Genomic DNA, 21602 nt, shown 5'->3' with positions numbered 1-21602 from the left:
TTTTTTTTCAGCCATTCCAAACAGATTATGTACTGAAATCATTCGATATCACAGTACTGCACTTCTAAGTTAAATATGTACTGTTCTGGTATGTACTTGTAAGTTAAAGCACTGGTACCAGTTAACCTGATTTATATGATTACCTATGATCGGCGTCGGAATGTTTCCTTGTGTTTACGTACAGTATTTGTGTGTTGAAGTTTTGCTCTGGAGTACTGTATTTGTGAGTTATAACATTAAATAAACCCTCTAACCACTTAAAGTGCTTTCTAGTGACAGATAACAGCAAAACAACACATTTGGGGGGGTCTAGGGAGCAAAATACGGAGTAGTTTAAATATACGCGATTTCGCACCTAACACGGCACGGTAGGAACGAAACCCTCGTGTTCCGTGCGAGTTACCTGTAGTTTAAATATACGCGATTTCGCACCTAACACGGCACGGTAGGAACGAAACCCACGTGTTCCGTGCGAGTTACCTGTATATATATATATATATATATATGTATATATATACTGTGCTTGACAAAAGTATTGTATATATATATATATATACAGTAATCCCTCTAATATCCGAACGCCCAATATCCGAACATCCCCACTAACCGGACATAATCCTCCTGGGATCCAATATTCCCAAAATGGGCCAAAAACCACAAAAAATTCGAAAAAAATCTGACTTTTTTCCCTCCCATAATTTGAAATTCCCGCCTGGCGCCAAACAGCTGTTACACCATGGTCCCTTCACCCCTTCCTTCCTCCCCCTCCCCCCTCCCCTGTCAGGTTGCCATTTGGTATTTTTCATTACCAAGTGTGGGCCAATTTGGTAATGAAAAATTCGTTTGGTAATGAATTAGAATAATGCATTACCAAATGGATTTTTCACATGTATGAGGATACACAGGATGGAGATAGTGGATTGTTTGCTCTCTCTGATTAATCTGCTACCCTACATAGTGTGAAAATAATCAACATGGTGTTAGTTATAAGGAGAGTGATTACATGTATTTCCACTTGTATATATAATTAGTGAAGAATATATGCTAGCTTTACGAATTTGGTAATGAAAAGTTATATTTGACAATGAAAGTTGAGGAGATTGGTAATGTGGCTGTTGCGATCTGGCAACTCTGTTACCCCACCAACATCAACAGTCACAGCTTAACTCCGATGGAGAGCAGATACTCATAACAGTGCAAGCCACAGGTGCTTGTTTTTTGTGAATAAACAGTGAATAAACTGCAATACCTTGCCACTAGAACACACAGGAATTTACAGTGTTGTGCAGTGTTAAGAAATTAGAATTTAGAGTGCAGAGGATTAACTGTGGACTGCAAACTGGCGGTTCAAACCAGTCCAAGAGCAAGGGACTTGTAAGTACCCAGAATGTTTAATATTGTATAAACTCACCTCTAAAACCTCATTTTATGGTTCTTTTGCATTTATTTCAGTCTTTTATGTCCCTTATTGGTGTGATTTGGGTCTTAAATAGGTGCAATGCATGTCCAGAGGGAGTTGTATAGGTGTTTTTCAGAGTTAGGGTCCATAAGTACAAGTCCATAAACTGGGGCCCAATATCCGGACAGGACCACTATCCGGACCTGCCTATGGCTCTATTGATCCGGATATTGGAGGGGTTACTGTATATATATATATATATATATATATATATATATATACAGTGCTTGACAAAAGTATTGTGCCCCCATGTCGGTGCGTGCAATACTTTTGGTGAAAAAAGAATCACCTTTTTTTGGAGAAAAAATTTAGCCAGAAGTTTTGGGCGCTAACATGACGTCACGGCAGCCTGAGGCCTTACTGCGCGCTGGTTGGCTGGCCCCTCAGTTGCCTGCGGGCTGTGTGAGAGAGGAGAACCTAGCCGCTCCTCCTTCTCTTGTTGCGCCATTTCTTACCTAGCGACCCGCAGTGTTTTGGCTTTCGCCACTTTACTAAGGCCCCTACCCATGAATTGTCGAGTGAAATAATATCACAGACCAGTGCTCTCAAGGAGGCAGGCCACCTCACAAAGGAAATTAGTGATTTGGTTGGTGTGGCTCGGTCGACAGTGTGGAGGTGGTGTGCCTGTAAACAAGTTGAAAATAGTGGTGACGTTCCTACAAAAAAAACACGGTCTGGTAGGCCCAGGAAAACTTTCCCGAGATCTGTTAATGTGCTAAAACATGCAGTGGAGTCTAATCCTCATGTGACTGCAAGGAATTTTAAGGAGAGCAACCTGGAAGTGTTTGGCAAAGGTTGCAGTGCGCATGGTTTCTCGAAGAGTCTATGAACTTGGTTACACAAGCCACAGGCCTGTGAGAAACCTCTTCTTACAGGTAACAAGCGACTTCATAGGCTTGCCTTTGCTAACAAGTACCTTACCTGGGATGAGGAGCAATGGTTCAGTGTTGTGGTCTGGTGAGGCAACGTTTACCATTACCTGTAATCGAGAAGCGTGAGTGTACTGGCACGAGGTAGTGACCCACTTGACCCCCGTTACGTGGAGAGCACAGTTAAACACCCTGATTCACTAATGGTATGGGGTTGATTCCCTGGTAAGGGGTTGGGGAAGCTTGTTGTGCTTCCCAAGAACTGCAGAGTGAATCAAGACGTTTACCTGGAGCTGCTTTGTGATCATTTACCTGAGTCCTTCGAGCTTACAGGTGCACGAGTGTTTCAGCAGGACGGTGAACCTGCTCATAAAGCCAAATCTGTCACCAACTGGCTTCGTGACTGGCCAGGCAATATCCCAGACCTCAGCCCAACAGAAAACCTCTGGTACCTCGTAAAGAAGAATCTCCAAGGGAAGGACGTGAGCTCTCTCCCAAATCTGGAAGCAGCCATTCGTGAGTCCTGGGCAAGTATATCACCCCAGCACCTGAGGAACCTGGCCCTTTCACTTCCACGACATCTCAGGTCCATGAAGAGGTGCAAGGGAAACCCTATCAAGCATTAAAAGTAATTATAATGCATTATTTACATGTTTTTCCATAGATGAAAGGTTTATTTCGTTGGGAGGGGCGCCGGGCGCCACATACTTCTGTCGAGCACTGTATATATATATATATATATATATATATATATATACAGTAACCCCTCCAATATCCGGATCAATAGAGCCATAGGCAGGTCCGGATAGTGGTCCTGTCCAGATATTGGGCCCCAGCTTATGGACTTGTACTTATGGACCCTAACTCTGAAAAACACCTATACAACTCCCTCTGGACATGCATTGCACCTATTTAAGACCCAAATCACACCAATAAGGGACATAAAAGACTGAAATAAATGCAAAAGAACCATAAAATGAGGTTTTAGAGGTGAGTTTATACAATATTAAACATTCTGGGTACTTACAAGTCCCTTGCTCTTGGACTGGTTTGAACCGCCAGTTTGCAGTCCACAGTTAATCCTCTGCACTCTAAATTCTAATTTCTTAACACTGCACAACACTGTAAATTCCCGTGTGTTCTAGTGGCAAGGTATTGCAGTTTATTCACTGTTTATTCACAAAAAACAAGCACCTGAGGCTTGCACTGTTATGAGTATCTGCTCTCCATCGGAGTTAAGCTGTGACTGTTGATGTTGGTGGGGTAACAGAGTTGCCAGATCGCAACAGCCACATTACCAATCTCCTCAACTTTCATTGTCAAATATAACTTTTCATTACCAAATTCGTAAAGCTAGCATATATTCTTCACTAATTATATATACAAGTGGAAATACATGTAATCACTCTCCTTATAACTAACACCATGTTGATTATTTTCACACTATGTAGGGTAGCAGATTAATCAGAGAGAGCAAACAATCCACTATCTCCATCCTGTGTATCCTCATACATGTGAAAAATCCATTTGGTAATGCATTATTCTAATTCATTACCAAACGAATTTTTCATTACCAAATTGGCCCACACTTGGTAATGAAAAATACCAAATGGCAACCTGACAGGGGAGGGAGGAGGGGGAGGAAGGAAGGGGTGAAGGGACCATGGTGTAACAGCTGTTTGGCGCCAGGTGGGAATTTCAAATTATGGGAGGGAAAAAAGTCAGATTTTTTTCGAATTTTTTGCGGTTTTTGGCCCATTTTGGGAATATTGGATCCCAGGAGGATTATGTCCGGTTAGTGGGGATGTTCGGATATTGGGCGTTCGGATATTAGAGGGATTACTGTATATATATATATATATATCCATCCATCCATAGCAGCCGTGGCTCAGTGGGTTAGAGCGCTCCACTCTGACCGAAGGGTCAGAGGATTGAATCCACCCAAGGGTCATTGGTGGACATCAGGAAGGGCATCCGGTCATAAAATGCTACACGCTCCAGTCCAAAAAGTCCTCTACCCAGGGGCAACGCCTTAGGGGATACCTGGTGTAAAACCATTTTTTTTTTTTTTTTTTTATATCCATCCATCATCCAAACCTACATTGCCCCATGAGAAGCGTAAAAGCCCGGGGCTAGGCAAATTGGTCCTGACATTGAAGATGAGAGTGACCAGCCTCATTCATCCCAGAGTGGCATTACGTGAGCAATGAACCCCAACCACCCCTTGGATATAAAACTTCACTGGCACAATCCAATTGGAGCGCAGCAATTACCCACTAAACCACCAGGCACCTGTATACATATACAGTAATCCCTCCAATATCAAACGTAATAGAGCCATAGGCAGGTCCAGATAGTGGTCTTGTCCGGATACTGGGCCCCAGCTTATGGACTTGTACTTATGGACCCTAACTCAGAGAAACACCTATACAACTCCCTCTGGACATGCATAGCACCTATTTAAGATGCAAATCACACCAATAAGGCACATAAAAGACTGAAATAAATTCAAAAGAAGAATAAAATGAGGTTTTTGAGGTAGGTTCATACAATATTCAACATTCTGGGTACTTACAAGTCCCTGGGTTATGGACTGGTAGTTATGAACCCTAACCTAGCCTAACTCAGAAAAACACCTTCACCTAAGACACAGCATACTGACACCAATAAGGGACATAAAAGAGTGAAATGAGGTGTTTGAGGTAAGTATAGTATGGAAAATAAAGTAGAGTACAGTATGAAACATTCTGCCTACTTAGAGCAAGTCCATGGCCATCTCGATGAATAACCACCTCCTCTCGGACTCTGACAGTAAGAAGGATTTCCTGAAGCACTTGCAGTACACTGTTCATGAAGTCTTGCACTGAACTTAGTCATTCGCACTCAGAAGTCCGTTCTCTTCACAGTGCGCACTCTTGTCTAACTTATGCTCCATTGTAACTTACTAAGTGTTGCACTCTGCACTTTAACTTTTTCCACTCTTCTACCCATTTTCTAAAGCAAAAACACACACAAGTCTATTTACGTTAAATTTAGTTCAAAAATTGTCTTTTCACTCACAACTGTAAATCCTTAACACAATGCACTGTTTTTTTCACTGCACAACACTGTAAATTCCCGTGTGGTCTAGTGGAGAAGTTCTTGGCATCTATTCACCGTCAGAGTCCGAGAGTATCACTGGCAGGTGACCTAGGGGTGCGTCGCTGGGTCGTGGTGATGGCGTACCCACTGCAGACGACTCTGAAGACAGACGCAAACTCACGTCGAGCAGTGACTCCACCGTGGCTGATGTGCTGGGCTGTGGCTCAGAGCATGAGGGCCTGTCTTAGGGAGCCAACGGAGTGAAGCCAAGGCTAGGCACAGCGGGGGTCACGGGCCTGAAAAAACTGTCAATCGTTGATTGACACAAGGAACGACGATTCTGACGATTGATGATGTGCTGCCTGAAAGCATGCACTTCCTCCACAAGTCTCAAGGGCCCCATCTCCCTGTCGCAGTCCGGGTGTTCCAGGTGGTCCAGAACGAACTCTAGGTGTTCCCGGAGTGCGCTAAGCTTGGGGATGGCTGGAGTTGTGTCATGCTGAGAGGAGTCCGCATCATCGTCACTGTCCTCGTCGGAAACTTCAAGCTGGGTACTGACATCTCCAACTGAAGATGCGATCTCGATATCAGACAAGGTCTGATACCCAGGATTGCCCTCGTCATCATCCAACCACTCACGCACATCGTCCACATCAATATCGTCGCCATGCATACGTAGATGTGCATGGAAGTCATCCACGACAAAACCTAGGAAATCGTACTCCACATCGTTCCGAGAAGCAGACGAGACCAACCATTTTCTAAAGTCTTGACAGGGACTTCCTTTCATGCACTGGCCCAGTTGTAGATGGCAGACTTGATGTTGTAGCGGCGAAGGTTTTCCAAAGTCCGCTGGCCTTGCATGTCCCATACCTCCCTGCGCTCGTCCTCGTCCTCTAGAACAGCCATCACCTTGTCCAGGAACTTCCGTCGGTATCGGCATTAAATGACAATGTTATTTTGTCCCCATTCAGTGATTTTAGATAAGTCCTGATTTGTGGAGATTGCTGTACTGAGTTGTGAGCTAGATATATCAAACTTTGTGAACAGGTGTTAAAGTGTGAAGGAACTGTGATGCAAAGTCATCCGCACATGGGTAAATGGGATTATGAGTGAGAAATACGATATTGTCTTCACTATGTCCACAAAATATCCACTATTATACAAAGACGCTGCTAAGACCCGTTAAAAATTAGTTGCTGCAGTTGCTGAGTAACCCTGGTCTGTATAGCTGAGCAGATCCATCAACTGCAGGCAAACTATCACCCCTGCAGGATTGTCCTATGCTATGAACTGATGTTCTCTCACAATTAAGATGCACCTACTTGCTGTGGTGATGCGCAGGGATAAGTGCAAATGATTGGTTCCCGGATGGACACCGCATTTGCATCTCTTCACTCAGTTAACAGGGGTGCCAAAGTAGGCTCCATATTAGCCTGTTATCTGGTTATATGGTTGCCATCTGGCAGTCAACGGTTTCCTGGGCTACAGAAAACCTTGGGCTTGGCACTCAATGTAAAGCTACCTGAAGCGGAAAGAATAATAAAAGTGACAGGAGGGAAGAAATACATAGGGAGACAGAAAGGAAGAGGCAGAAAAAGAATGATAAAGGTGAAGGAAAAAGTAGGCAGCAATACGTCAAGTAGGTGAATGATGGAAGCCACCACCTACCACCCTTGAAATTTAATAAAAACTTATGAAAACTTGTACTTAAATGAGAAATTAGACATGAAACAGAGAAAGAAATTATTTGTTCAACAGTTCACCATCCACATGTTTCAGCTCCTTGAAAATTTTCCCCTCGTAATGGTAGAGCCCAAATTTTTGGTAAGAATCTGAACTTAAAAACATGACCATAACTTATAAATAAAAATACTGTAAAATAAAGGCAGTCCTCACTGAGTAATGATTTCTGAAATACCACAGCTTTTTACATACAAATGGTAATGTACACTGGGGACAACTGGCAAATCGTTTACAATTTCTTTTAAATTCACTGAAAGCATAAGAAAAAATGCATAAAAAGGGGGGGAGGGGAATACTTATAATGAAGACTGCCTTTATCTGTCAAAAGATAACAAAAATCTCACCCATTTCACTGTAAACTTGTGCCATTTCTGGGAATCTTATATCATAACATATGCCCACGCCAACCTTGCAATCTGGCAGGTCGAATGTAGTAAAGCTGTTCCCCGCTGAGAGACTGTCTGACTCACGGAATGTTATGCCTCCCGGTACGTTGATATCAAATAAGTGTACCTGAAAACATAAGTCATTAACCCCTTCAGTTCAGTTACGTATTTCTTGTTTTATTATTGCTATAATTTAGGAAGGGTCTCAACCACAGAGGTGTTAATGAAGGCTGTATCTAACATCTCCTGTTTAAAAAATTTCTACAAAACTAAATGAAATGATCAAGGGATGGCAAGATGAAACTAAAGCTATGGTCACAATGGGACATTTTCAGGTAATTCTTGCTTCCAAAATTATTGTTTTTCTCTACCGTACATGGGCATTCTAAAGTTTTGGGGGGCAATTACAGTACTTAGGAGAGATACTCAGACGGTCACGTCCATCTGAACACAAAAGATTTCCAGCAATAATCGGGGTCAAATGCATGCTAATACAGTAAACCCTTGATGCTTGCAGACTTGAAGCTTGCGGATTTTATTACTCGTGGATTTTTCACTCTGGTGATAAATAGTGATGAACAGTGAAATAAAATGAAAAAATGCGAAGTCTGAATGGCGCATGCATGCGTACTTGGTGCCCACCAGATGGCAGAGTGTTGCTCAGTCATGAATCAGCTCCCACCCAAACTTTGGTTGTGTTTGTGCACTGTGCCCTCACTCTCATACAATTTTCTTCAGTTTGACATTACTTTACTGTATGGTATTTTTAAAACCTTTTATTGTACAATATATTGTATTCTGCATTATGTTCATGCATAATCATTTGTCAGTATCATTAAAGCATCAGAAACCATTTTCTTTATCGTGTAGGCATATTTACCACGTGGGAGGGGTAACTAATTTGATGCTTGCAAATTTTCCGTTCTCGCAGGGGTCTCTGTTCCCTAACCCCCACAAGCATTAAGGGTTTACCGAACAATAATCTCTCAATTATCTGTCTTTGGGTGTCTGCCCTGTCCTCTCCTCCATCCTTCTTTTCTTCCATCTTCTTCTCTCCTCCATCCTTCTTTTCTTCCATCTTCTTCTATCTTTCTTTCCTTCATTCTTTCCTTGTCCTTCTGCCTACAGGTGACTTTACACTCCCTCTTCTGTCTTCCATTCCTTCATTCTTTCCTCTCCCTTCTGCCTGTGGGTGACTCTACACTGAGTGACAAGCCAAATGGTTTCCTGTACACCAGGAAACCATTTACTACGCTGGGTGGTAACCATATAACCAAACTTTGGCGCCTGGTGGTTTAGTGGGTAAATATTGTGCTCCAATAGGATTGAGCCGGTGAAGGTTTATATCCAAGGGGTGGTTGGGGTTTATTGCTCATGTAATGCAACTCAGGGATGAGTGAGGTTGGTCACTTTCATCTTAAATGTCAGGACCAAATGCTTAGCCCCGGGCTCCTACGCTCCTCATGGGGCAACGTAGGATTGGATGATGGATGGATGGATGGATGCACAATCCAGCCCAACACAGTATCCAGCACTTTTTGCTCGGCTCTATCACAACAATATCCAGCAATATTAGGCACTATCTGGCTCAGAAACAGGAAGTAATCAGTGGTACCATGCATTTTCCAGTGGTGATGTGTATCATCTGGCTCAGAAATGGGTCCCAATCAGTGCACAGGGAGACCCTGCAACATACTGGCCAATCACAATGCCTTGTGGGAGTGGCCCACCTGATGCACTAAGCCTACCGTCACTCTCTCATTTTCTCGTGTGGATGCCATAAAGTGAGGACATATCTGCGCATCATGCATCTGTGACTCATGCGGTGGCTACCCCTAAGTGTTATGACTTAGCCTGTGGCCTCCCACACCTCGCTTGTTGCCGCAGTGCAGTGACTTCCCTTGTGGCACATCAGTGCTCTGTGCCCAATGCTCTGACTCCCGTATAGTGACGACACATCTGCACATTGTGCATTTGTGACCTACATGGTGGCTACCCCCCAGTGCTGTGACTTTGCCTGTGGCCCACCATGCCTTGCTCATTGCTGTAGTGTTGTGACTTCCCTTATGGCCCTTCAGTGCTCCATGCCCTAGTGTTCTGACTACTGTACCCTGTGTGATGGCTGAGTTTGTGGCTTTTGTGGTGGTGCCCTGCTGTTGCAGGTTCTGACTGCCTTTTTGCCTGGTCCTGCTCAATGTTTCCATGACTCCTCCACCACCTGTTAATAGGTATCATGTCAGTTTCTCCATGGAGAAGACTGAGCAAGGAGGGGCCATCACAAGGCTCAGCCAGCACTATGACATGCCCCATGCCATGTTACAGGATATACAGAAGAACAAGCACTCCATTAGGGTGATCTTCCTGGTGATCATGGCACAACTGTTTAACAGAATGAGCGCAAGATGATGCCCAAGCCACACTATGACAAACTCCTTGTCTGAAGTGGTTCAGGCCACGAGGTGGCAGTAGCATGAGGGTGTGTTCTGTTAACCCCTAAAGACTAATGTCAGACAGCTGTCAGTTTCAGGTCCCACTACGTAAAGTCCTAATACCGTACTGACTATCACAGACAGGCTGAGTATATATATATTGTACTGTACTTATCTTGCATGATTTTTTTTTATTTTTTTACTTTCATGCTAATTCCTTCAGCTTGTTTCATGTCTAGGCACATAATTCATATTGATTTAAGGAATTTCTGTAAAGTTATTTGGCAAAAATAATGTATCTTCCATATTTTCGTTCTTACAGAAGGGGCGACTTTTTATCTTTGACGGTTGATAATGCGGTAACCATTAGACATGTAAGAGCGAAATACAGTAATCCCTTGATTATCTGACGTAACCGGGCCATCAGTGTAACCGGATAGGGACGAAATCTGGATACGGACCAAAATCATACCTAACAACACCCTACCCATACCAAACCAATATGGACAGTCCCACACCAAATTGTGGCAGTGTTGTTAGGCCTTTCGGCTACTGTACAGTGCTGTATTTAGCCATCAAAACATACATGGGAATATCCAATATATGAGGTGCTACCCAAAAGTTCCAGCAATCTGAATACACTATTGTAGGAAAAGAAGTTACCTTACCTCCTAGTTCTCACTGTCACCTTCAAGTAGTCCCCATGGGCATACAGACAGTGGTCCCAGCGTTTTTCCCATGAGTCCATGCATCCCTGGAAGGCTTCAGGTGTAATGGTCTTGAGCACCTCCTGCGATTCTATCTGGATCTTCTCAATCGAGTCAAATCGGCGCCCTTTCAGTCGTAATTTCAGCTTGGGAAACAGGAAAACGTCGCAGGAAGCAAAGTCAGGCGAAACAGGTGGGTGGGTAATGACTAACATGTTGGTGGAAGCCGGGAACTGCCAGACAACAACTGATGTGTGGGCAGGGGCGTTGTCATGATGCAGGACCCAGTCCTCGTTCTTTCACTGTTCTGGATGTTTGTGGCAGATGTTCTCTCTCAGATGCTGCAAAACTTGACAGTAAAACTTTCTGCTGACAGACTGACCGGGTGGGACGAATTCGTTGTGAACAATCCCTTGGATATCGAACAAAACAATCAACACTGACTTGACACTGCTGCACCATTGGTTCACCATTGCGAAACCGCCAAACCTCATACACAACACATTACAATAGTAAGTGTAGCTCAACAACAGTTCCGTTCACAGACACAGCCAGGGCCACACTGATGCACAAGGGGTGCTACTGACTCTCCTAGCGGCAAAAGGCAAAACTGCAAACGGTTGGCTCCCTTTGTTCAAATTACTGGAACTTTTGGGTTGCACTTCATAATGCTAAAGACTGAGAAAACCATGCATAAACATTAAAAAATTTTAAAAATCCACAGATGAGTACAGTATTTCTCACCCAATGACCGGTGGACAGGAGTCATAACCCATTAGCCTCCAGCTGGTGTGCAGTAATCCCATGTAGACTATACTCCGTTTTTCTTATTGAGGCGAAGATGCTCTTGACGGGTTGATGATGATTGGCTGAATGCAACATGTCCAAATAACATCGCTGTATTTCTTATATTTACTGGTAATGTGAATCGAAACCTAGTAATTATTTAAAATACAATGATGTTATTTGAACATGAAGCATTCAGCCCATCATCACCAATCAGTTAAGTGCATCTTCGCCTCGATAAAAAAAAATGAGTATAGTGGCTAACAACACCAGATAACAGATGTTAAACTTCTCCTCCTCCATCTGCTGAAGCTGGGTGATGGGTGAGGATGTGTGGTGAGGTGATGGAGGCCTACCCACCTCAAGAAACTCTAAAGAGAGCCTCAAACTCGCATCTAATGGCGATTCAATGGCTGTCGATGTGCTCGGTTGTGGGTCCGAAAGTGAAGACTGGGGACGAGGCAGTGGTGGTGGGCAGAATAGGCTCGCACATGTGGGGGTGGCAGGCTTGAAGAAGGAGTCGATATTGATCTGACAACAGGTGCAATGATTGTGATGGAGGATGAAAGCGTCCCTGACTGCCCGCAGATCCGCTGCCAGCCTGAATGGCAACAACTCCCTGTCGCAATGAGGGTGCTCGGCATATTCAAGCACCTGCTCAATACAGTCACATGGCGCACCAAGACGAGGGAGTGATGGAATGGCGGGGTGCTCAGAGTCAGGGTCCTCATCCTCATCCTCACTGCTGTCCTCTGCCTGCCCCGCAGAGACAGCAGCGGTGATCTCCTCATCAGACAAAGTCTGATAACCTGGACTGCTGCCATCGTCCTCCAAGCACTTCCACACATCATCGATGTCAACATCCTTGCCACCTGTACGTAGACAAAGGTGGAAATCGTCCACATTAAGTCCCTCGAAGTTGTATCCCGGAAGGAGATGAGACAAACCACTACTGATGGTTTTGACAGAGACTTTCTTCCAAGCATTCACCCAGTTGAACACAGTAGACTTTATCTTGTAACGGAGAAGATTTTCCAAGGTATGCTCTCCAAGTGTTTCGACCCCTTGCTCATCCTCAAGCACCACCATCACCTCGTCCACGAACCTCCGATGGAACAGTCTCTTCACTGCCACAAAAACAACTTGGTCCACTGGTTGAATGAGAGCTGCTGTATCAGGTGACAAAAACATGTACCTGATACAAACATTAACAGGAAGCAATTCCTTCTCAGCCGGATGCGAAGGGGTATCATCGAGGCTCAGAAGCACCTTGTGAGGGATATCAAGTTCCTCTGTCTGATAACAAATAACCTCCTTGACGAAGTGTCCGTGGAACCAATCTCTGAAGATCTTGGATGTAAACCAGGCCTTCACAGAATTGTACCACACAACAGGCAGGCAATTCATCAACCCATGGAGACTACATGGCTGTTTTGCAAGTCCAACAATAATGGGTTTGAGGTAGTGCATTCCATTAGGGCTGGCACAGCACAAAACCAAGACATGCTGTTGGGACAACTTCTGATCAGGCACAGTCTTCCCCCTCTCTTCTGCCATGATGTTGGTGGGCAACGAGTGGTAGAAGAGACAAGTTTTGTCAGCACTGTAAACCTGATTGAGAGCAAGGCCCTATTCCTTGATCAGATACTGCACTTCCTGGCAAAATGACTCAACATCCTCCGCTACCGCATCTGAAGCCTCCGCATGTGCCGTACGGCAAGTAAGTCCATGTCGAAGTTTGAACCAGAAGAGTCAACCTTCGGATGTCTTGAAGTCATGCATGTTGTGTAGGTGTGCAAATTTCTCGGCTGCCGCCTTCAGCTCGGTCCCATGTACAAGCACGCCAGCACCCCACTTATGGCAGAACCAAACCATGGTTGACTGGTTAATGGCGGCATGGCGGGGCTGAAACATCACCTTCCTGTCACCCCTCCAAGTGGCATCACCATAGTTCAGTCCGTACTGAGTAAGACTGGGCCGTGACTTCTTTATATCAAACAAGGTTGATTTCCAGATTGTATTTATGCAGAATGTGTGAAGTGGTCCAGTCCGCGTCAACCTTGCTCAATATTTCATGTTTCTTCTCCAGTCAAAACCCTCCTCTTTTGCTTTTTGGGTTGTGGTGGGGCCACCATCACACACATGAGAAAGTCACTGAGGAAATTAAGGCCTGAAGAATGTAGGAGACCACCACAAACGCAACAGTGGAAGCAGCCATTGTCACAAGCAAATCCACGCTCACAGGCAGGAACTGAGGTGTGGTACCACCACATGAACGCTGAATTGCCATATCTCTACCCAAACTTGGCTCTGAGTACACAAGGAAAATGCGCCTAACCGACCTCTGAGCGGAAGGATTAATTTTGCTCGGCCAGGCAAATGAGCAACACTGGAGCCCCTGTACATCATGGCCTCAGGGAGTGTCTGAATCATATGGCTGGCCAGGCGAGTTTGACCATTCAGTAGGGAGGTGGATGGCTGCAAATTCCAGGGAGCATCGGAGTGATCCGGGTGGCCAGGGGACTTAAACAGTTCGGTGAGGAGCCAGACGGCCATATTTGCTAGGCTGTGGGTTAGGGTCTATATTACTCACACATGCTCGTTAGCATCCGAGTGATCTGGTCAGCTGGAGGGACTCTGACCATTTGGTAGGGAGCCAGACAAAAATATTGCTCAGCTTGGGGATTATGGGCCTATAAAGTATCACTTGAATGCTGATGGAACTTTCAAAGCAATCTGGGTGGCCGAGGGACTTTGACCATTTGGTAAAGAGCCGGACTGCTCAGCTTGTGGGTTACATACCTGTATTACTCTCGCGCTGGCAGAACTTTCCGAGTGATAAGGGTGGCCATGGGACTTTGACTGTTTGGTAAGGAACCAGATCGCCATTTTTGCTCAGCTGGCAGGTTTGGTCTATTACCCGCATGTAGCCAGAGAGGCTGGCTGGCCACCCAACCGATTTTTTGAAATTGTAGGCCACCAAGCCGCTGATGTCAGAAGTTTTACGTTCAGACACAGACAAATAAATCCGGACATGGATTTAATAGAGCCAAGGCCTAATGTCCGGATATGGAGCATGTCGGATACAGAGCATCTGGATAATTGAGTGATTACTATATACATTTTCAGGTGTGTAAATTCAAGCCCTTGAAATATATAGGACCAAACTTTACCTTGGCGAAAGCTGAAAAATCAGACCCAAAATGCAGCTGGGGGGCAGCCAGGGTGGGAGATTTCTGGTCTTTAGGGGCTAAACTGAAGGTTGCAGCCACCAAATTTGCTGAGCAACTGGACATCGCGGATTTCAAGGCATCTGAAGGCTGGATAACTCGGTTCAAACTTCGTCATGGGCTCTTTAACATGAGTACTTATGGTGATGCACTGGATCCTGACACAAAAGGAGTAGATGTGTTTCAAACAAAGCTTAAAAACCTTATTGATGCTGAAGGTCTATGTCTCAATCAGGTTTATAAAAATGATGGAACTGGTCTCTTCTTCAAGTGTGTCCGTAATAATACCTGGCCGATGATAAGGAGAAATCGATACCTGGTCGTAAGAGGAGCATGCAGCATGTCTCTATTTTGTGTTGTGCCAATGCAATAGGTTCTCATCATCTGAAACCTATTGTAGTGAGGCATGAAAAAACAGCAATGTTGTCCCCAGGGGTTAATGGATAGTCTCCCAACCATTTATTTCCACCTGCTGAAGGCTTGGTTCACACCCAAGATCTTCAGAATGGTTCTACAATCATGCTGTGATGGAGATTATCTGTTATCAAACGGAGGGTCTTGGCCTTGCCCGCGACCAAATGAAGGCTCTGCTGCTCCGTGACAGTGCTCCTGATCATCCTTCTGAGATGGAGTTGGTTGGAGATAGAAGATGTTATTAGGGTCATGTTCTTGTCCCCTAATTTGACCTCAATCTTGCAACCAATGGCCTTGGGTATTATCCCAGCAATGAAGCAACTGTATCGGAAGAGGTTTACGAAAGACGTGATGGTTGTGCTTGATGATGAGGAGGAGGCAGCCCAAGGAGATGAGAGTCAGAAGAGAGGACCTTGGCCAACCTCAGGCAGTAGCTATTCCCTCAAGTCTACCATCAAAAACTGGGCCCAGGCTTGGAAGGAACTCTCTGCACTTACCCTTGAGCATGGTTGGAACAAGCTCCTGAAGGGCAACTGCTGACTTAGCTGGCTTCAAAGCTCAGGACTTCAGCCTGTGGATGGAAGCTGCAGAACAGGTAACTGACGACACCATCCATGATTGGTTGGAAGTGGACGAGGGAGACGCTGGGTACCAGTTGATGTCCAACCATGAAATCACACAGTAAGTAACTGCAGGGGGAAATGAGGATGCAGGGGAGGAGGAAGAGGAGGAGGATGAAGTGGCTGATGTCCCCAGGCTCGAGCAAGTCTGTGATGCATTGGACATCCTTCTTGACTACTGTGAGCACCCCAATCATCAGGCCATCTTTACCGACGCCATGGCCACCTCCCTGAGAGAGGACCGTGAATATCAAGCTGCAGTTGAGAAGGAACACCACGCAGTCCCCCATCACACTGTTTTTTCATCAGGTGACACCTGCCACTCCATCAGCCCAGCCTTCAACCACTTCACATCAACCTCTGTCACCCCAGCCCTCTACCTCCTAATATCAGCCTCAGTCACCCCAGCCAGGCACCTCAGTCACTGTTTCTTCACCTCAGAGAGCCACCTCTGCCATAGCACCATTTACGATTCAGGCAGGCACCTCTGCCAGGTCCACAGCACCATCTGTGTCACAACCAGGCACCTCTACCATGGCATCACCATCTCAGCCTTCAGCCAATTTCAAGGGTGGTGTCTGCCATAGGTCTCACCTCTTTCAGAGACATCTTTGGACTCCTCCTCACACCTTCTGCCACTCCTTCTCCTCTCCTCTCCTCTCTCTCTCTCTCTCTCTCTCTCTCTCTCACACACACACACACACACACACACACACACACACACACACACACACACACACACACACACACACACACACAAGGTAAATTGATGTATTGTATTTTTTTTTCTTTATAAATAACAGAACGGAGGGAGGAAAAACAAATGAGTAAAAAAATAAATAAATAATCCATACACCAGATTACTGGTGTCCTCTGTTCATAAAATATCTGTAACAATTAGACTTGAACAGTTGTGGGTTGAAATTTGGAGGGAAACAACTCAGGGGAAGCGAGTTCCAGAGAGATGCAGTTCGGGGAAGGAAAGAATTCTGATAGCCAGAAGGTCTGCAATATGGCTGAGTGACATTCCAGTCATGAGCACTACTAGAAGCCCGTGTAGCACGAGGGAAGGCATGGAGAGGTGGCACCATGGACACAACTTCGTCTGAGCATTTGCCAAAAAAATATCTGTAAAATAATGCAAGGGAGGCAACATTCCTTCTTACTTGCAGGGGAGGTAGTTTATTTGTAATGGCAGGGTTGTTATTGATTCTAACAGCTTTGTTCTAAATTTTGTCTAGTTGTCTTAATGCAACCTCTCCACAACCATTCCACAAGGGTGAGCAATATTCAAGCTGAGAGCGCACATGATTCTTATAAATTATAGCTAACTGCTCATTGGCGAAGAAGTTACGGACTCTGTACAATAATCCAAGTTTCTTTGAGGCGGTTTTAGCAAGTGATCTGACATGAGAGGTCCAGCTGAGGGCACTGTTAAGTGAGATGCCAAGAATTCAATACTTTTGGAGATGGGTATATTAGTCGCACTGAAGGTAATGTACGGATCTGGCAATATCTGTCTGTTAGTAAACTGTATATATTTAGTTTTACTAGTGGTTGGGGAATGGCTGGGAGAAGAAGAGATGAGAGGAGGGAGGAAGAGATCAGTAGGGCGGAAGTAGTGGAAGCGATGAAGAAGATTAAGTTAGGAAAGGCCCCAGGAATTGATGGAGTGTGTGGTGAAATGCTTAGGTATGGGGGTGAGATTGTTGTGGAGTGGATATGGAAGTTGTGTAGATAGGCTTGGGAAGAGGGAAGGGTTCCAGAGGACTGGAAATCAGGTATAATTGTTCCTTTATACAAAGGAAAAGGGGAGAGAGAAGTATGTGGTAACCATAGGGGTATTTGCCTACTTAGTGTGACTGGTAAAATATATGGTAGAATACTCATTGATAGGGTTAGGCATATGACAGAGGAGCTAGTTGGAGAAGAACAAGGGGTATTTAGGAAAGGAAAAGGGTGCGTAGATCAGATATTTGTTCTAAGATGTTTAGTGTAGAAGTATCTAGAGAAGGGAAGGAAAGTGTATGCTGCCTTCATGGACTTCGAGAAAGCTTATGACAGAATAGATATGCAAGATATGTGGAAGGTATTAAGAATATATGGAGTGGAGAGGAAATTGTTGAGTGCTGTGAAGAGTATGTACGAGGGAGCTAGGGCTACGGTGCGAGTGGATGGTGAGCTGAGTGAGTTCTTTGATCTCAGTGTGGGACTGAAACAGGGTTGTGTGATGTCTCCATGGCTGTTTAATATATACATGGATGGGGTTGTAAAGGAGGTGCAGGGTAAGGCAGTGGACATGGGGGTGGCTCTAAAGAATGAGGGTGAGATTTGGAAGCTGCCGGTGTTGCTGTTTGCTGACGATACAGTACTGTTGAGTGAAGATGAATGGGAGTTGCAAGGTTCGGTGAATGAATTTGGGACAGTGTGTAGGAGGAGGAATCTGAAAGTTAATGTAAACAAAAGTAAAGTTATGGTGTTTGAGAGGAATGAAGTCACAGAGTGTGCAATGAGGCTAGATGGTGAGAATATGGAGAATGTGAGTGCATTCAATTACAGTACTTGGGTAGTGTGATGAGTAAGGATGGAACTTTGGGGGATGAAATGCATGAAAGGGTACAGCAGGGAAGGAAGGTTGTTGGTACACTGAAAGCAGTGATGAGAAATAGGGAAGTGAGTATGGAAGTTAAGAAGCCACTGCATGATAGTATTGTGATCCCTACCCTGATGTATGGAAGCGAGGCATGGACCTTGCAAGAGGGGAACAAGTTAAGAGTGAGAGCAGTGGAAATGAGTTACTTGTGAGGTGCATGTGGAGTGACATGGAGGGACAGGTTGACGAATGAAGAAGTGAAGGAACGCTGTGGGGTGGATGTGGTTGAGAAGATTAGGAGATATACACTGAGGTGGTTTGGACATGTGAAGAGAATGGAGAATGAAAGACTGACTAAGACGGTGTATGTAGGTGAGGTGGAGGGAGGGAGAGGGAGAGGTAGACTGAGGATGAGGTGGAGGGATGGAGTTGAGAGGTACATGAGGGAGGGGGGGGTGAGATGGGGGGAGGGTAGGCAAATGGTGGGTGACAGAGCAACTTGGAGGCGTTTTGTCTGCGGCCACCCTTTGCAGGATTAGGGCGTCGGGCTATAGATAGATAGACTAGCATTAAGAGAGACAAGGTTGTTTTGTCCCCATTCACTGATTGTAGACAGATCTTGATTTATGGAGATGGCTGTACTGAGCTGAGAGGTGGAGATATTAGACTTCGTAAATGGATGTCCGAGTGTGAATGAACTATGTAGCGTTGAATCATCTGCATATGAGTGAATGGGATTGTGGGTGACAGATAAGAGATCATTAATATGAACCAGAAATAGGGCTGGCGCCAGAACTGATCCCTGCGGCATGCCGGCGTTAATCGAGTGGAAATTGGAATATACATCATCTACTTTTACTCTTATTTTCCTGTCACTAAGATATGAAGAAATCAAAGGAAAAAAAGATGTTAGTCCATAGCAAGGGAGTTTGGACAGCAGGGAATGGTGTCATACTCTGTCGAAAGATTTAGAGATATCAAGAGCTACTGCAAGAGTTTCTCCAAAGAGATCAACTGATTGATGGATGGTATGAGTTAAGAGATTGAGCATGTCAATGGTGGATCTTTCGTGGCAAAAACCATATTGTCTATCACTAATTAAGTTGTTGGATACAAGATGTTTAACAATGTCCTTATTAATTAAAGTTTCAAATACCTTACCAAGAGAAGATGTGACAGCTATTGGTCTGTAATTGGAGGGGTCAGACGATCTTCCTTTCTTCGGAATTGGGTGGATATTGGCTTCTTTCCATGAATTTGGGAATAAAGAAGTACGTATGCATAGTCTGAATAATTTAGCTAGGATAGAGGCAAGTTCAGGGGAATACTTTTTGAAAACAACTGGCGGAATTCCATCTGGGCCTGGAGCTTTGTTGGTAGGTAAATTGTCTAGCATGGATTTTACGTATCTTGTCTGTATTTTAAGTGGGGCAATTTCGGGAGAATCAAGTTCCAGTACCGGGACATTTTGGCTGGTATCATCTATGGTAGAGTTTCTGGCAAAGGTACTGGGAAAGATATCTGCTTTCCCACGTGGGTCATTTGTCATGTCGCCATCTGAATATTATAGTGGGGGAATGGAAGATGACTTGTTAAAGTTATTATTGAAAGAATTAAGAGTTGACCAGAATATTCTATTGTCATTAGTGTTGTTAAGTAGTTTTGATGCTTGCTTTTGAAGAAAGTTTGATTTAGATACATTTAATACAGCTTTTGCATGATTTCTAGTAATTTTAAATTGGGAGAGTGATTCAGATGTTTCTGATTTTAAGTAAGAGTTATATGCTAATGACTTTTGGGCTGTTGCTCTGGCACAGTTGCCATCAAACCATTTTAGTGAACATGCTTTATAGCACTAGGAGGCAGAAGTTACTATTCACAATGATAGGCCTAGTATGGCAAATATCCCTGGGATGACAGCACACCGTCACTAACTGGCAGTGATTATTGCTGGTTTCCAATCTTTAATCTTGTATGCCTCAAATATTATGCATATCTAGTGCAAAAGCAGACTTGCAGTTAATTGTCCAAGTCTTACCATGTTGAGAGAAGAGAAGAAAAGAGAAGGAGGAGGAGGAGGAGGAGGAGGAGGAGGAGGAGGAGGAGAAGAGAGAGAGAGAGAGAGAGAGAGAGACTATAATGTTACTTATTTCAGTTTAGTGAGATAATTTTTAGAGCAACATAATTTCATACATCTGCAAACATCGACAACATCCTTATAATGCAAGTGCTGATGAGGATGTGGATGCTGATGCGACTGTTGACTTCAATGAAACTGCTGATGAGAATTCTTATTTTGATGTGGATGTGGATGTCACAAACATCTCTTAACTCAAAGACACAGACTTCTTCACATTGGTATCCTCATTGTTAACATCAAAAAACGACTCAACAGCTGAAGATATTGAGGTCTGCTGTGTCATATCCATCGCCTCGTGGTTTCTGGTCCTCCAAATTAAGTATATACAGTATATTTTTTTTATGTGTCCGACTTTGGGCATAGGCTTCACAGCCTGAAGTCAAGGCCCAGTAGTCCTCCTACATGCCATACACCTCTCTACATGTTACCACTTCGGCGCTAACTCCCACCATCCATATTGACTACATGATAAGGCTGTCTCATGCAGGACTGATGTACTGGTATTAGCAGGGGTATTTTTACAACATGCCGGCGGGTCTGATTTTCTGAAATTAAAGTCCTTAAACTGTTCTCTGCCCCAGCGGGGATTTGAACCTGGGTCCGGTAGGACTGAAGGCCACCTCTCTACCGAATGAGCCACCACCTCCAACTTCCAACAAACATGTCCCAACTAGTAGTCCCCTTCTGTATTATAAGCATCAACACAGCCAGAACAGCAGCATCCTCATTGGTGTCTGTCTTCACTATTTTTATTGCTGTGGTCATTATTGTATCAGTAAGACTTTCTTGGAAAGGAGATGATCATTCATCTCATTCCCAATTTTTTTTTTTTTTTTTTTTTTTTTTTTTTAAAGAATTATATGGTATGTAGGAGGACTACTGGGCATTAATAGCAGGCTGTGAAGGCTATGCCCACAGTTGGGGAAAAAAAAAAAAAAAAAGTCCGTGTGTTGAATATTTTTGCTGTACCCCCAACCCTTCCCTAATGTTTAACCTAAAGCGTATAAAAAAATTTAAGTTGATTTTACAAAATCAACCTTTGACTTTGTCCTGTGGCCTTGACTACTGACCTACTGTTAAAAAAAAAAGGATTCCTCAACAGAAAGATGCTTGAGTAATTTTGCTCATATACACATATACAA

The 21602-nt window shown here is 44.3% G+C and overlaps 1 protein-coding gene across 1 annotated transcript in view; it reads right to left on the bottom strand.

Annotated features, from left to right (window-relative positions):
• The window catches only part of LOC145412792 (omega-amidase NIT2), a 144327-nt gene that overhangs the window by 88906 nt on the left and 33819 nt on the right, over positions 1-21602 (bottom strand). Inside the window, exon 4 of the mRNA XM_080282572.1 lies at positions 7500-7668. Coding sequence (XP_080138698.1) covers positions 7500-7668 — 169 coding nt within the window. The remainder of the gene's footprint in view (positions 1-7499; positions 7669-21602) is intronic.

Source organism: Coenobita brevimanus, chromosome 94 (genome assembly GCF_032717465.1).
Source record: "Coenobita brevimanus isolate Jiangsu-jjx chromosome 94, ASM3271746v2, whole genome shotgun sequence".
In the NCBI taxonomy this organism is placed as follows: domain Eukaryota; kingdom Metazoa; phylum Arthropoda; class Malacostraca; order Decapoda; family Coenobitidae; genus Coenobita; species Coenobita brevimanus.
Note: the sequence above shows the minus strand (reverse complement) of the source record. Positions and strands in the feature narration are given on the sequence as shown.